The following is a 15,177-nucleotide window of genomic DNA, read 5'->3' on the forward strand; positions in this document are numbered from 1 at the left end:
GTTCTGTATTTGTTTCCCAAAAAGGTGGGGTTGCTTTATGCAGAGTGCCAAATAACCTGTTTTGTTCATCCAATAATGTTGATAAATAGCCAAATTTGACATGTGTTACATGATAACAGATAAGTTTCAATTCTTGAAATCATGTGGAAATATTTTAATCGTTGACTCGAATACAATACAGTTCGAGGCTGTATCAGTAATGTGATTTCGAAAAGTAATTTTAAGAAATTTTAAGAAAATGACAACTGAGCAAAGTGCGCACGATCATTCCCTTGCAATTAGACAAGAAATACAACGTTTCGAAAGTGTTCATCCATCAATTTACGCTATTTATGATTTAATAGATCTGATATCTGATACACACATTGCAAAACAAATCCGCGAACATGTTGTTGCAATTGAAGGTATGATACTTATTGTGAAAAAAAGTAATATATATATATTTTTTATTTTAATATTTATAAATATATTTTTTATATAACAATAAGCAAGTTATTATTTTTTTTAATTACTATGAATTAATATCTTTTGTTAATAGATTCATTTGTCAATAGTCATGAGTGGACATTGGCTAGAGATGTTCCGGAATTACATTTAGGAATTATTGGTTCATCTGACTCAGGGAAATCTGCTTTAGTTCATAGATATTTAACTGGTTCATTTATGCATGAAGAATCTCCAGAAGGTGGTCGCTTTAAAAAGGAAGTCTTTATCAATGATCAGAGTTATCTCTTGCTAATTAGAGATGAGGGTGGTGTACCAGAGTCACAAGTATACAACAATATATTATATATATAATTATCATATAGATGTACATATGTGTATTTATGTATACATATGTTAAAAAACATATTATGCATATTATTGTGATAATATTCTTTACTTAATAACATTTAACACAGGCATCACTTATTTCAGTTTTCTGCTTGGATAGATGCTTTATTACTTGTATTTAGTTTAGAGAGTGAGGAAAGTTTCTCAATAGTTTGCAGTTTTTATAATAGAATGTGTTCATTTCGAAATATGTCAGAAGTACCAAAAATACTAGTAGGAGTTCAAGGTAATACTTACATTTAATAATTACAAAAATATTTCTTGTTACATGAATTTCTTACACATTACAATGTACACTAATGTATTTTGTATTAAATCATGTTTATTACATTATTTAGATTCAATTAATGATTCTAATCCCCGGGTTATAAAGGATGTTAGACCACGAAAATTGGCATGTGACTTGAGGTGTCCTTATTATGAAACATGTGCTATTTATGGTTTGAATGTTGAAAGGGTATTTCAAGATGGTAAATAGTTTAGAACAATTCCCAATGTTGCATGCAAATTTAGTTTCATTACAGAATAGTTTATAATGTAATAGTTTGTTTGTACTAAATTCACAGCATGTATAAATATCATTCATTTTTATTGTATTCTTTCTTACATCATTACTATTATACTGTAGTGACTTTGATAAATATTTTGAGAGTATTCTGAATATTACAGTGTGTCAAAAAATTATACAACATATATCTGCAAAACATTATCGATGTAATGGACAACAAGCAATAGACAATGAAACAAAGTATTCTGTTCCAATGATTGCCAAAAATACACAACTTCTGACCAAAGAAATGGAAGCAACAAATTCGTCAAAATTAAACGTGAGTTATTCTCTTCTTTCAATGTATTGAATTAAAAAATTTATGTAACAATTTATATTTGTCCAGGTATCTGATAAAGATGAAGATTCTAGTAGATCATTTCATCACAGTTCTACCCAAAATGATTCTGGAATAATGGGTGACAATTTTCATAATGCACAGAATCAACATGGAGATTTTAGATCCTCAATATTAACACCAACCACTATCAGGTTTAATTTTTGTAATATATAATTTTTTTAATTACAGAAAACATTTTTTTTACTCAAGTTTTATGATATAGGAAATTTAGAAGAAAGTCTAATATATTTACTCCATCAAAAAAGGAAAAATATAACATGGGTGAGATGGGCGTTGGTAGGGAAATACCTGTTAAACAAGGATACTTATTTAAACGCAGTAGTAAATCTTTAAAAGAATGGAAAAAGAAATATGTTACATTATTGGAAGATGGTCGTTTAACTTATCATTCCAGCTTACATGTAATTGTATCGTAATTTAATATTTTTATAAACATTGTGCATTATGTTTAAGAGATTTACATATGTTTCCAGGATTATATGAATGATACTAATGGTAAAGAAATATTATTACAATATGTGACTGTAAAAGTGCCTGGAAAAACGCCTAAAGGTTCTAAATCATCCAATGCTCAAGGTGCTTAAATATTTATTTGAATGCTCCTACATTTTATATTGTAAACAAATTGATTTCATTTTATGTGTATCTTAATTTACAGAAGATAGTTTTGAATTTTCTATCATTTCACTAGAAAATAAGACATGGCATTTTGAAGCAAATAATTCTGAAGACAGAGATAGTTGGATTTCTGCTATAGAACAACAGATATTATCGAGTTTACAAAATAGCGATGGTGATAAAAAAAACGAAACTGATGCTTTCAAAATGCATTGTATAAAGAACAAAGTATCAGGAAATGATGCTTGTGTAGATTGTGGTGTACCTAGTAAGTAGTTCACTTCTAAATTTATTAGAGAAGTCTTTTTGATTTTATTCCTTATATTCAATTTATAATCGTATTTTAGATCCGGACTGGGCTAGTTTAAACTTAGGTGTATTAATGTGCATTGAATGCTCAGGAATACACAGAAATTTAGGTTCACACATATCAAAAGTTAGATCCTTAGACTTGGATGATTGGTCGTAAGTGCGATAGCTACTTATTTTATCGTTTCAATTTTTCGATCTATGTAATAATGAATATAATAATTTTAGCAAAATAATAATTTTATTAATAAATGATTTGTTCTTGAACATATAATTATATAAGTGTATATTATTAGTATTGCATGTGAGCTACGCATGTATATACAGCATAAAATAGCCTTGACATTAATTTTAGCGCAGGTCAGTTAAGTGTAATGTTAGCCCTTGGTAATGATATAGCAAATAATGTTTGGGAATATTGTCTAAATGGGAAACAGAAACCAAATTCAGATTCTCCTAGAGAAGAGAAGGAACAATGGATCAGATGGAAATATGAAGACAAACTCTTTTTACCACCGATTAATCCGAACATTTCTTTAGGGAAACTGCTTATTGATTCGGTTTGCCGGTAAATATTTTTAGACTTTCAGATGAGTTGTATTGTTATAAATTATTGTTGGATGATTTGTTGTATTAAATGTAATGTAGGGGTGATATGAGAGCATTTACATTATGCTTAGCCAGATGTAGTTATGAAGATATCAATATGCCTGTCAGTATGGAAGATTTAAGAACGCCTTTGCATTTGGCTTGTGCTACAGGAAATTTAGCTATGGCACAACTTCTAATATGGGTGTGTATTTACTCTTGACCGATTAAAGTATATATACATATGTTATAAAAATCATATAAGTACTTGTATATTATTGAATAATTACAGCATAAAGCAAATCCACAAAACTTAGACCACGAAGGGCGTACGTGTATGTCATATGTACGAGCACTCGAAAGAACGCTTGACAATTCATCGGATTCTATGGAAATGCAGAAGCTTCTTGAAGTACTTGAACAAGCTAGTATTTCTGGAGTAGATGATGTAGAAACTTCTCAGTATTAAAATTGTTTATGTTATGTACTTATTGCATGGAAGGTCATGCTTTAATTAATGGCTTAGAGTTGATATAATTTTTATCATTAATAGTACTGATACTCATAAAGACAACCAAAGTATGTTAAATGGATTCAAAGCATAGAACGGTCTATTTCTATAATATAGAGGACTTACATTGTATGTAACAGTATATATCTTTTTAATGATGGCTATAAAGTTCATAAAAAATTTGACCAGATATTTTAACGAATATAACATACTTTGCATATATATTTGTACATTGAAGAGTAGTTTGAATTAAAAGTATAATTCATACTATATATATAAATATATATATATTTAACAAGGTTTAGGTCAGTGAAAGTATTGTCTAATAGTAAATTGGAGTGTACATTATCAATGACTGAGAGTACAAACACTCATAAATCTAGTTATATTTATACACTGAATACATTTAATGTATTTGAAAAATGCTTTTATAACTTTTATTTTATTAATTATAAATTAAACATATAATTACCTCGCAATATAATCGGATTACTTTTAATACCTGACCAAATAAAGTTCTGAATCTTGCTTGTTTTATTTTGTCAAAGTATGTTGAAATCATTATTTTATTTAATTTTATTAGATGAAAACATTGTTTTGAGCACATAATATCCTTCACCTATTGTACTTGAATCGTCTAAAAAAAATGTTAGGAACAATTTCATGCATGTAAGTATTATCTTAAATATTATATTATTTATAAGAATTTTACCTAATGGATATATACTTGTTGGAAAAATCGGTAACTGACTACAGTATTTAATTGTCTTTAGTTTTCTCAATTTAGACTGAGATGAAAGTGAAATTCTTCTTACACTTGGAATTCTGGAAGCAGCATATAATATATATTTATATGAAATTTATATTTATATAAATTTAAATTTGTAATGTGTATTATTATATTAATATAAATATATATTAAATTCGTTATATGAAAACGATATAATTTACTAAATTATTACTAAACTTACTCATGTAAATGATGCACTGCTGAGATGGGAAGGGGAGTTTTTAAAGTATAAATTTTGTTTTGATGTAAATCGCAACTTTGTATTGGCGATTTGTCACTGACATACTGTTTGAATACACAACCAAATAAAATTCTTAAATCATCATTTGAACATTCTAAATTATCTTGTATTAGTAATATAAATTCCAAGCATATATGAATTTGTACCAAATATAATAATCTTTTTCTAAAAACACATACAACACATATTTGTGTTGGTCGACTACATAAAGTGTTCAAGCTGTTTTCTCGGAAACCTTAACAGATATTGACTAACTCCTTTTTTTGATTTCAATGGTACAGGAGGATTTTTTCTGTCATAACTCTTTAATTACGCAGAATAATGCAAAATCCTTCAAGTAAATGCTATTTAGTTTCATAAGAGGTATGTAAATGGATAAATATTAATATGGCATGCCACTTTTAAAAAATAAAGGGAGTTCTCCTTATCTCCCTAGCAACCTTAGCAGTTGTATCAGAAAAATCTATTGCTCCTCAAATAATCAGTCCTCGTGTAATTTAAAAAAAAAGTATTCGTCAATATCTGCTACGGTTTCTGAGAAAACATATTGTAATATATATAATGTAATGCAATATAAATAATTTCATTATACATACCTATAGATATCAATTGTAAACTCATTACAAGATATCTTTTTTAATTTTTGTTGAATATCATGCAATTCACCAAATCTTGCATTTGCTAAAATGCTTATATAATCTCTGCACAGCTTTTCAAAGCCCATGTCTATAACATATTCTAATGGTAAACTACCTGATAATAAATGTGAAATTACTTTCTCCTGATGTGGATTGGTAATAATCTTCGCAAACCTTGTTGAATTTGTATAATTAACCTAATATATATATATATATATATATATATCAATTTCATAATTACAAACACCTTTCTTGATCATATTTAATCCAAAAATAAAATTAATTTTCTTTTTAAATATTAATATTACCTGTGGCAAACAATCATTCACTAGAATTTTATCAAGCACTATATGAATGCATTTTATCATTTCAAAGTAACTTGAATTCTCTGTAAGCATTAATATTATTTTAAATACACAGGTACAAATTTACTTTTACATTACTACAAAGATAACATATACTCACTTATTAATAGTTCCCATAAAAAGTCTGTAAAATCCAAATTGTGTCTAAATGGAAGACTCTGAATATATTGATGAATTTTTGTATCATTTTCTAAATTTTCTTCATTTGAAAAATTAATTTTGTATTTCTCAATATCACTAGAATGTCTAAAACTGTAATCTCCATTTAACAAAAGATTTAAATTGCTCAATATATTATCATGCTCCTATTTTAAATAATCATCAAAATGACATTATTAAATCTTTGAAATGGTACATAAATATCTCAGATACAACAATTTTTGGATACCTCTTCATATGGATTTATAAAATTATGTGGAAATTCCAAGGGAATTGAATTATAATGAGAATCTATATTCTTTGTATGACCTTCTATCATACACAAATATTGATTTAACAATAATAATTGTTTCCATAATTCTTTTAAAGGAGTATTATTTGAATTTGTAGTAACTTGAACAATCTAAATAAAACATGAACTAATTAAAGAAGAAATATGTTCAATTCATTATAATTAATTAATGTTACCAAATTATTTTTGGATGTTCTTGTAGGTGTACATGATAAACTGCAAGTATGTATTTCTACACTTAGACTCCCTTCGAAATTACTTTTTATATTATTATGTTTGTCAATCATTTCCTCTTTTGTTCCAAATAAATCAAAAGTACTAAATGCAGAGACAGCAATCTACATACATGAATAAAATTATGCTATAAATATTATGTGTAGATTATTAAAAAGGACGATAATACTAACATCTTGTTTAGATGCATCTGATAGCTCCAAATGATTCTGAAACATTTTAGAAGAAGAGTTTTTAACAGTTTCAAAAGTTTCAATACCATCAAAACAAGCTTCTATGGTGGTAAACCATTCTCCTTCGATTGTTGCACCTAACAACCTGCTTTTCTTATGATCCTTACCATCGCAAAGTGCAAATATTGGTGGAAAAGAATCATTTATAAATTCAATGCATATATTCAATGCAATACTAAAATAAAATCATGCTTTTACTGTTACTTATTATATTTACCACAAGAAATATCTTTTATGCAATTCTTATAAGTTTACCATGCTTCTGTTCTACTTAGTGGTAGGTATTTTTCTTCCTCTTTATACCAATTTTGCTTTATCAAAATTGTGCTATCCTCAAAATCGTCTTCTCCTCCAAATGAATACTTCAAAGGCGATCCAGTAAGGTCAAATTCTAAAATAATCAAGTAGCTTCTATAACACGAATAAAAAAATTTTATTGTATAAAAAACTTACGTGTTTCATCAATATCGGTACATTCTGAATGATTATTAATAGATTCAGAAGCCTGATAAAATAACAGAGAATATATTTACTAAAATAATCCTTTTTCTAAAATGGTAACAATTATGCAACATACTTCTTTATACAGAATAAAATACGGCATATCTTTGAACTCGGGAAAAATACGATTTACATATGACAAACAAATTTTATCTACTTTTACAAGAGGATCTAACTTTTTTCGCAATAATTCAAGTTCAAACATTGTGATAATTATTTGTAATTCAGACTTAAACTACAGTTTATTCAACTTTATTTTATAAAATCGTTGCAAAAATATTTGAATTGCAATTTTAAACGTTTGAAATATTGTGTCCAAGAAGACATCATGATTTAATATCATTTAAGCTATATTTCTATGTGTTATTGTACATTGGATACCAAAAATCCCAAATTTCAATTTATAAAACTTGATATTCGAATAATTTTAAATATGTGATGTCTATCTATTATAAATATAATTATTATTCAGAACATAATGCACTTGAGAAAAATATGTATAACACATATGATATAGCGAAAGATAATGTTTAGCTGATTTTTGGAACGGTGTTCAGGTATTCGTTGTTCGTCTAATCCTCGGACAGCCGTTTCGCGTTTGCGCTACTTGCAGTGGATGACATCGATATGTCAATACTTGTAAAATACAAAATCTTGAAAAAGAGTATGATGTCGTAAAAATAGAAGATACTCAGAAAATAATCATAGTTACGTATAGTGATTAGGTTATGAAAAAGTCGAACAAATATTGGACAGGTGTGGGTAACATTTCAACAGTGTGTTTGTCCGAGGTGAAGAGGGACCGTGAGGACCTCGAAGACAGTGTTCCGAACTTTTACATGAAGGAACAAGATATTCCTGAATATTTGGAAGGCTGTGGTTTAACCACCTGTACAGCCGGCGACATGCCTGAGGATGTGGATGTCCTACGGGATAATAAAGAGCAAACGAAAGAAAAAAAATTATCGTCCGCGTCCATAGCAGGACCAGACACTAAAAAAACAGTAACTGTCAAACACCCGGAATCGAATAAACCGAAGCCAACTACAAAAAAAGGGAAACCGATACAAGCTGATTTAGATGTTTCTAAAGAATTTACCAGATGTAAAGAAGAATGTTTAGAGCGGCTGGATTTAAGTAAATCGAATATTACTCATCTACCTAGTACGGTACGGGACTTGACGCATTTAGTCGAGTTTTATCTCTACGGTAATAAACTCGTTACGTTGCCGCCAGAAATTGGTTGTCTTGGAAATTTGGAAACATTAGCTTTGAGTGAAAATTCTTTGACAAGTTTACCAAATACATTAGAGAATTTGAAGTCTTTAAGAGTCCTTGATTTAAGGCACAACAAACTGAGCGAAATACCCGATGTCGTATATAAACTGACGAATCTTACAACATTATTTTTACGCTTCAATCGAGTCCGATATGTAAGTGATAATATACGAAATTTGACAAATTTGACAATGCTGAGTCTGAGAGAGAATAAAATCAGAGAACTTCCTGCTGGTATCGGTAAATTAGTCAATTTGATAACGTTTGATATTTCCCATAATCATTTGGAACATTTACCTGAAGAAATTGGGAATTGTGTCCAGTTGTCTACACTTGATTTGCAACACAATGAGCTTTTGGATATTCCAGATACAATTGGAAGATTAGTCTTATTAACAAGATTAGGACTTAGATATAATAGATTAACTAGTATTCCAAAGTCCTTGGCAAATTGTAAATTAATGGATGAATTTAGTGTAGAAGGAAACCAAGTATCTCAATTACCAGATGGACTGCTTGCAAGTCTTTCAGACTTGACAACAATCACATTGTCCAGGAATGCTTTTACTGCATATCCATCAGGAGGACCAGCTCAGTTTACAAACGTTTATTCCATCAATCTGGAACATAACAAAATAGATAAAATACCATATGCTATTTTTTCTAGAGCAAAGAACCTTACAAAGTTAAACATGAAAGAAAATCAATTGACTGCTTTGCCATTAGATATTGGGACATGGGTCAATATGGTTGAATTAAATTTAGGTACAAATCAACTTACAAAAATTCCTGATGATATCCAATGCCTTCAAAATTTAGAAGTCTTAATACTTTCTAATAATTTATTAAAACGTATTCCTGCCAGCATAGCGAACTTGCGTAAACTCAGAGTGTTAGATCTCGAAGAAAATAAAATTGAATCTTTACCTAATGAAATTGGTTTCCTAAGGGACTTGCAGAAGCTAATCTTACAGTCTAATCAGGTAACTTCTTTGCCAAGAGCAATTGGTCATTTAACAAATTTAACATATTTAAGTGTTGGAGAAAACAATCTAAATTATTTACCTGAAGAAATTGGTACACTAGAAAATTTAGATTCACTTTATGTAAATGATAATGCTAACTTACACAATTTACCATTTGAATTAGCTTTATGCACAAATCTCAGTATTATGTCAATTGAAAATTGTCCACTTTCTCACATACCACCAGAAATAGTAGCAGGGGGACCTTCTTTAGTTATTCAGTTTTTAAAAATGCAAGGACCTTATAGATCCATGTAACAAAATTAAAAAAATTATTTCTGATATGATTTAGATGTCGATTCTTAATAAGAATGATACAAATGATATTTGATACTAATATCTATTAATACTACATTCTCACTGTAATGATCTCACATCAATAAAAATTATATAAATTATGGATATATAATATATGAAAAATGTGCATATATTTGTATTCTCATAAGATGAATAATAACTAATCACATGTCTGCAATTATGGATATATAATATATGAAAATGTGCATATATTTGTATTCTCATAACATGAATAATAACTAATCACATGCCTGCGATACATTCTCAATATGAAAAAAAGAAACATATATAAATAAATTATGAAATTGGTGCTGACTTGGAAATATGCACAACTGCTAATAAAGCTATAAGAAAATAAATTCATGATGAAATATTTTAGATATAGTAATGACATAAATTGTACTCATACTTTATTAATATATATAGTTCATATTTCATTCATTTATTTTGTTTATTTTATGTATATTATTTATCAATATTATAAAATATAATGTATTTTAATTTGCATGCAATATATTAAGATACATTACTTCAAAGATACATTAAGTTCACAGTTTCTTATAGACAGGTACATGAATATCATTTTTGGAGACATAATTATTATTTTCAGGATTTACTATATAGTATATTACAATCGAGTGAGATAATATTATTCAATTGAAGAAATACAATTAAGAATCGGCATCAATGATTTTATATTTCAGTTACTGCTATCCATTGCCATACAAACAAGATATTTTGACGAAAGAATTAAAATTATTTTTAATGATAAGTTTACCTTGTATTATAGCGTGAAAGTAGATATTGTGTTAGTTATTTTATGTTATACCGCAAGAGCTTCAGTTCTGAGAGGTTTCATAAGAAAACACTCTTCCAAAAGGCAAAAAAATCTATTTATATATCACTTAGCATACTGTAATGAATAACGTATTATTTTTTTATTTCTAAGACTAAATGTAAACAATCTTATATTTAAATATTCTAAATAATTATAAAAAAATATTTTTTTCACATTTGTTAAATAAGTTGCAATATTCAGTGGCAATTATAATATACATTGACTTATACTTGTATATGTTTACAGAAAAGTTAAAAATTGTGACGTTTTAAATTAATTAACTGTAATAATTAGTGCAATTATGATTTTTAATTGAGTCATTAGTATGCTCTTATCAGATGAAGGAGCTGCCAAACAAGCATACTATTATCTAGTTTTAATTTTATATTATTATAAGATCATTTTTTGCTAAGTTCCATATGTGCTTCTGATGTCATTTAAAAAGGCAAGTATTTTTATTATTAGTAAAATTTTCATATTTTTTCTGCACTGAAATATAGTGCCAATATTAATTACAAATAATTATATCATAATTGATCCCATTATTGAATATGGTCAATTGTATACAAACTTATATGTATATGTATATATATATGTTTTATATTGGATTCATAACTGTAACAGTTGATTGGATTTTATTTATAGCCAACAATATATTGATTTTTAAAACATGTTACAGATTCTTACACTCATACACCTGATACTACCTGTTTTTCTTAGAAACTAATAAATGCAATCATAAAAATTTGATTTATAATCCATTTTACTATGTAATGGCTGTGCAATAAGAAATTAAATAATTAGCACAATTTTACATGTATTAATTGTATAACTCAAAATAATATTATATTAATATATTGTAAGTTATATATATATAGCAAACAGATATTTTTTATTCTTTAGTTAGTGTTATTTCAATATATCGAAAACATTGACTATATGCGTGTTAGTAAACAAAGATTATAGGTATTGAAACATTGTTGTGTATGATGTAAGTGAACAGTAGTATTCATAGATTCTACTTCAATTTTTTTAAGTTATAATATTTTGTAAATGAAAATGTAAAATTATTAATTTTGGGAATTATGGAAACATATAAAACATAAAATGGAACTTAGCAAACTTTTAATTATAATTAAGAAAAAGTATGCCTATTCTGTAACTACTCGTTGACATAAATGTATGATTTGTTATGTGTCTATTTACACAATTTTTCTACACTAGTTATGTTTCAACTATAATATAATGTAATGTATTTGCATTAAACTTTGTCTTTCAAACTTCTACAACTTGTCCATAAAATAAAGACCGATAATAATACTGTATAAATAAGACTTTACCTAACTTCATGTTAAAAGTTTTTTCTTTATGCAATGACAAATTTTATAGATTATATCAATAATAAGTTTTGTGCTATTAATAACTTTCAAATTATTTGAATTTAATTAAATATTAATGTCAATTTATAAATTTCATGTCAAATTGCTTATCTTTGTGTTATAAACAATAATAGTTGTATATATAATTTACAAAATATATTCATTCATCTTCCTTACTAAAAAAATATAAAATGTTGCAATTGAAATATCATTTTCATTTAACAGTTTATACTTGTGTATGTTTAACACACAGTGAAATATTAAATGAGTATCAGAGTATATCTAAGAGTTGCCAAAAAGAGTGCTATAATACAAATTGTGATAAACTGTTCAACAGTTTTAAAATACATAAGTAATACTATAGTATGATCGAAAAATGATTAAATTTGTATGAAAATGAAATAAATTACTTCTCAAATTATAATCTTGTTGAATAGTCTATCAAGTGCGACATTACGTATATATAATTTTAAAATGATATTAATGTAATTCAATGTATATGAATATATAGGATGCTGTATATTTCTAAATATATAAATATAACATAAACATTTTGGGACTCTGATTTTATTCAAATTATTGTTTAATACTGAAATTAACTTATAAAATACTTTATTATATATATTAGTGACTTCCGCAATATTGCAATTACAGTACATTATTTTTACGAAATGAAGTACTTCTACGAATACGTTAATTCGTTTCTCTCATCCTGAATTTCTTACATTTTTTTTTCATATTTAAGAGAAATAAGACTCCGCGTTTTCATAATAAATCTTCCGAACTTTACATTATGTTTAATGTTATGACACTGCAATTTTAAATATGATACAATAAAAAATATAATTTCATATAATAAGTAATAACTATATTATATACTTCTTTAGATTCTTCAATAATTTTGGATGGAGAAACAATATTTTCAGTTAAAGCACTACCGCAAAAATTAGATTTTTGGAACAATTTTCTTGCACTCGTAAATTCTTCCATCATACTTGTACTTAATTTCCGATTTATCATTGTATTGTATACATTTTTCCCTGAAGTAATTATTAATCTAAAATTAATATACACCAATATAAGTCACTCCTTTTTATTGAACATAGTAAAAGTAATATCTATAAATATTAATAATAATACCTTATAAGTTGTAATATCTCTTCCGAAAAAGATTTTAGATCATCTAAAGTAGATTCACAATATTTTAAATCGGTTTCTGTATTTTTGTTACGAATGAGTATTATTTCCTTATTGGTAATATCAATTTCATTTTTTAATTTTAATACTTTATTACACATATCAACTTTGTTTAAATTTTCACCAATCACAGTGTTATATTTACATTTGTGAAGTTCATCTACTTTTGTAATATGAGAATTTTGATTAAAAATAGAATTAAAATTATGCCTTAAAGAAAAATTCCAAATTTCGTTACAAAATTCATCTTCTGTAACCCATACTTTGCAATTTATATTATCCTTTAAAATAAAACAATGTTAAAATAAATGTAGAAGATATATGATATATATATACATATTTAACAAACAGTTCTAAATTTATTAATAATTTACCAAGTCTTTATATCTTTCTTTGAGTATTTCTTTTTTAAGTCGTAGCTTATTAGTTTTTGTATTTAAAGTACCTCTAATAATCTTTAGTTCTGTACTCTTATTAACATATTTCATTAAATGTAAATCGTGCTTTTCATTATTTGGAGACATCATGATTTTCATGAATATATATGTATACATATACATATTAATTCATAAGACAAATACATTAACAGTCATTAAATTTCTTTATATAATTTCCTTTAGAATATTGTCCATATTCTTCTAAGGATTTACAACCATCGATTAAGAATATTATTTTTCTTAAAAGATATATTTCAAAATACTTGCTTACTATAATTTATTTATTAAATCTATAAGAAGCCACTGACTAATATTAAATATATAAAATTAAAATTTTTATATATTTTTTTTTTCACTTTATGATACTTACTAGATATGACTCGTGATTGGTAATTTCCGTTAAAACATTTCCAAATAACCTACCAAAAGCAATTACATTTTGTGTTATGGCGTGTTGGAAGCTTATTCAGTAAAGTAACCTATTTTGTATGTAAACAAACTTCGTTAAAAATTGTATTGGTCATCGAATATAAGTTATTAATGGATTAAATATAACAAAGTATGAATATAAATATAATATGAGTTCCAGCGGCTTGAAAGTGTTAAAGAAAAAGTTAGTATAAAATTAAAATATTTTTATGATTTCTTTACTCCTCAATTATTTTAATAATATGTTTCTCATGAAAATGTTATAATGGAAGAATAATGGATGCATAATAGTATGTAATTAGAATTGATTTAAACCACTTTATAACATTTACAGTAATTCTTGCCCACAAAAGGTACGATGCCAAAAATGTCTGGAAATGGGACATTGGAGTTATGAATGTAAGGGAAAACGAAAATATTTACATAGATCTTCACGTACATCGCAATTGAAGAGAGCCTTACAGAAGCAGCAAGAATCTAATGGGTAAATTTGTAAAAACATGATTAAATTATTAAGTTTCAAGACAAAAAATCGTAATGCTAATGAGAATCGTATGTCATATTTACAGTGAAGAGCAGAAAAAAGTAGTGAAGAGAAGTCGTTTACAAAAAAAAATGAAAGAAGAACCTAATAGTTCTAGTAATACAAATTCTAGTGCTGATAGCAGTAGTTCCAGTAGTAGTAACGATAGCAGCAGTAGTAGTTCATCTTCAGACAGTGAATCAGATTCTAGTGATAGCGTTTCCAGTAGCAGTGGTAGCAGCAGCAGTAGTAGCAGCAGCAGCAATAGTAGCAGTAGTAAAAATAGCAATCATTCTAACAATTTTCTATTTTCAAAAAGACATTCTAAATAAAAAATTTTAGATAAAAAATAAAAAAACCTTATGATAAATATATTCATTTTTTAAATATTTATGAAGTACTCTCTTTTTCTTTGGTGATTCAAATATAATAAATGTATGTACAATAATTTCATTGTAAAAAATTGAGATATCTAAAGTACTTATATGTAACATATATTTTAAATAATAATTTATATATCGCGGCTTGTAATAGAATTTTATTATTTATATTA

At 26.7% G+C, this 15,177-nt stretch overlaps 5 protein-coding genes across 9 annotated transcripts; 3 read left to right on the forward strand and 2 right to left on the reverse strand.

The window, feature by feature from the left end:
• The first annotated feature begins 132 nt into the window (after positions 1-132).
• LOC117233679 (centaurin-gamma-1A) lies at positions 133-3,744 on the forward strand. Its single transcript, XM_033494200.1, has 13 exons — positions 133-404; positions 539-771; positions 919-1,060; positions 1,173-1,304; positions 1,504-1,661; positions 1,728-1,873; positions 1,945-2,143; positions 2,216-2,318; positions 2,401-2,628; positions 2,708-2,825; positions 3,025-3,237; positions 3,318-3,462; positions 3,550-3,744. The coding sequence occupies exons 1-13, from the start codon at positions 239-241 to the stop codon at positions 3,724-3,726; spliced, it is 2,160 nt and encodes a 719-aa protein (XP_033350091.1). The 5' UTR covers positions 133-238; the 3' UTR covers positions 3,727-3,744.
• A 245-nt stretch (positions 3,745-3,989) lies between these two features.
• LOC117233686 (protein zwilch homolog) lies at positions 3,990-7,801 on the reverse strand. Of its 2 annotated transcripts, XM_033494221.1 has the most exons (12): positions 7,298-7,801; positions 7,174-7,225; positions 6,976-7,111; positions 6,661-6,895; positions 6,430-6,591; positions 6,191-6,364; positions 5,903-6,107; positions 5,746-5,825; positions 5,396-5,634; positions 4,740-4,964; positions 4,481-4,593; positions 3,990-4,405 (listed from the first exon to the last, which is right to left on the reverse strand). In XM_033494221.1, the coding sequence occupies exons 1-12, from the start codon at positions 7,424-7,426 to the stop codon at positions 4,335-4,337; spliced, it is 1,821 nt and encodes a 606-aa protein (XP_033350112.1). In that variant the 5' UTR covers positions 7,427-7,801; the 3' UTR covers positions 3,990-4,334. The 2 variants fall into 2 exon arrangements, with proteins under 2 accessions (XP_033350112.1, XP_033350103.1); XM_033494212.1 differs by having other exon boundaries at positions 3,990-4,593.
• A 19-nt stretch (positions 7,802-7,820) lies between these two features.
• LOC117233693 (leucine-rich repeat protein soc-2 homolog) lies at positions 7,821-10,180 on the forward strand. The gene has a single exon (XM_033494235.1). The coding sequence runs from the start codon at positions 7,950-7,952 to the stop codon at positions 9,780-9,782; it is 1,833 nt and encodes a 610-aa protein (XP_033350126.1). The 5' UTR covers positions 7,821-7,949; the 3' UTR covers positions 9,783-10,180.
• Positions 10,181-12,598: 2,418 nt separating this feature from the next.
• Positions 12,599-14,134, reverse strand: LOC117233707. Its single transcript, XM_033494259.1, has 5 exons — positions 14,043-14,134; positions 13,610-13,962; positions 13,179-13,516; positions 12,918-13,095; positions 12,599-12,849 (listed from the first exon to the last, which is right to left on the reverse strand). Exons 2-5 carry the CDS (start codon positions 13,793-13,795, stop codon positions 12,760-12,762), a joined length of 792 nt encoding a protein of 263 aa, XP_033350150.1. The 5' UTR covers positions 13,796-13,962; positions 14,043-14,134; the 3' UTR covers positions 12,599-12,759.
• On the forward strand, positions 13,648-15,151 carry LOC117233725 (zinc finger CCHC domain-containing protein 10-like). Of its 4 annotated transcripts, none has more exons than XM_033494300.1 (3): positions 13,648-13,777; positions 14,455-14,585; positions 14,671-15,151. In XM_033494300.1, the coding sequence occupies exons 2-3, from the start codon at positions 14,479-14,481 to the stop codon at positions 14,954-14,956; spliced, it is 393 nt and encodes a 130-aa protein (XP_033350191.1). In that variant the 5' UTR covers positions 13,648-13,777; positions 14,455-14,478; the 3' UTR covers positions 14,957-15,151. The 4 variants fall into 4 exon arrangements, with proteins under 4 accessions (XP_033350191.1, XP_033350177.1, XP_033350167.1 ...); XM_033494286.1 differs by having other exon boundaries at positions 13,654-13,777; positions 14,436-14,585; XM_033494276.1 differs by lacking the exon at positions 13,648-13,777 and adding an exon at positions 14,094-14,285 and having other exon boundaries at positions 14,436-14,585.
• Positions 15,152-15,177: the final 26 nt, after the last annotated feature.

This window comes from Bombus vosnesenskii, unplaced genomic scaffold (genome assembly GCF_011952255.1).
Source record: "Bombus vosnesenskii isolate JDL3184/JDL3185 unplaced genomic scaffold, Bvos_JDL3184-5_v1.1 scf7180000013263, whole genome shotgun sequence".
NCBI lineage: Eukaryota > Metazoa > Arthropoda > Insecta > Hymenoptera > Apidae > Bombus > Bombus vosnesenskii.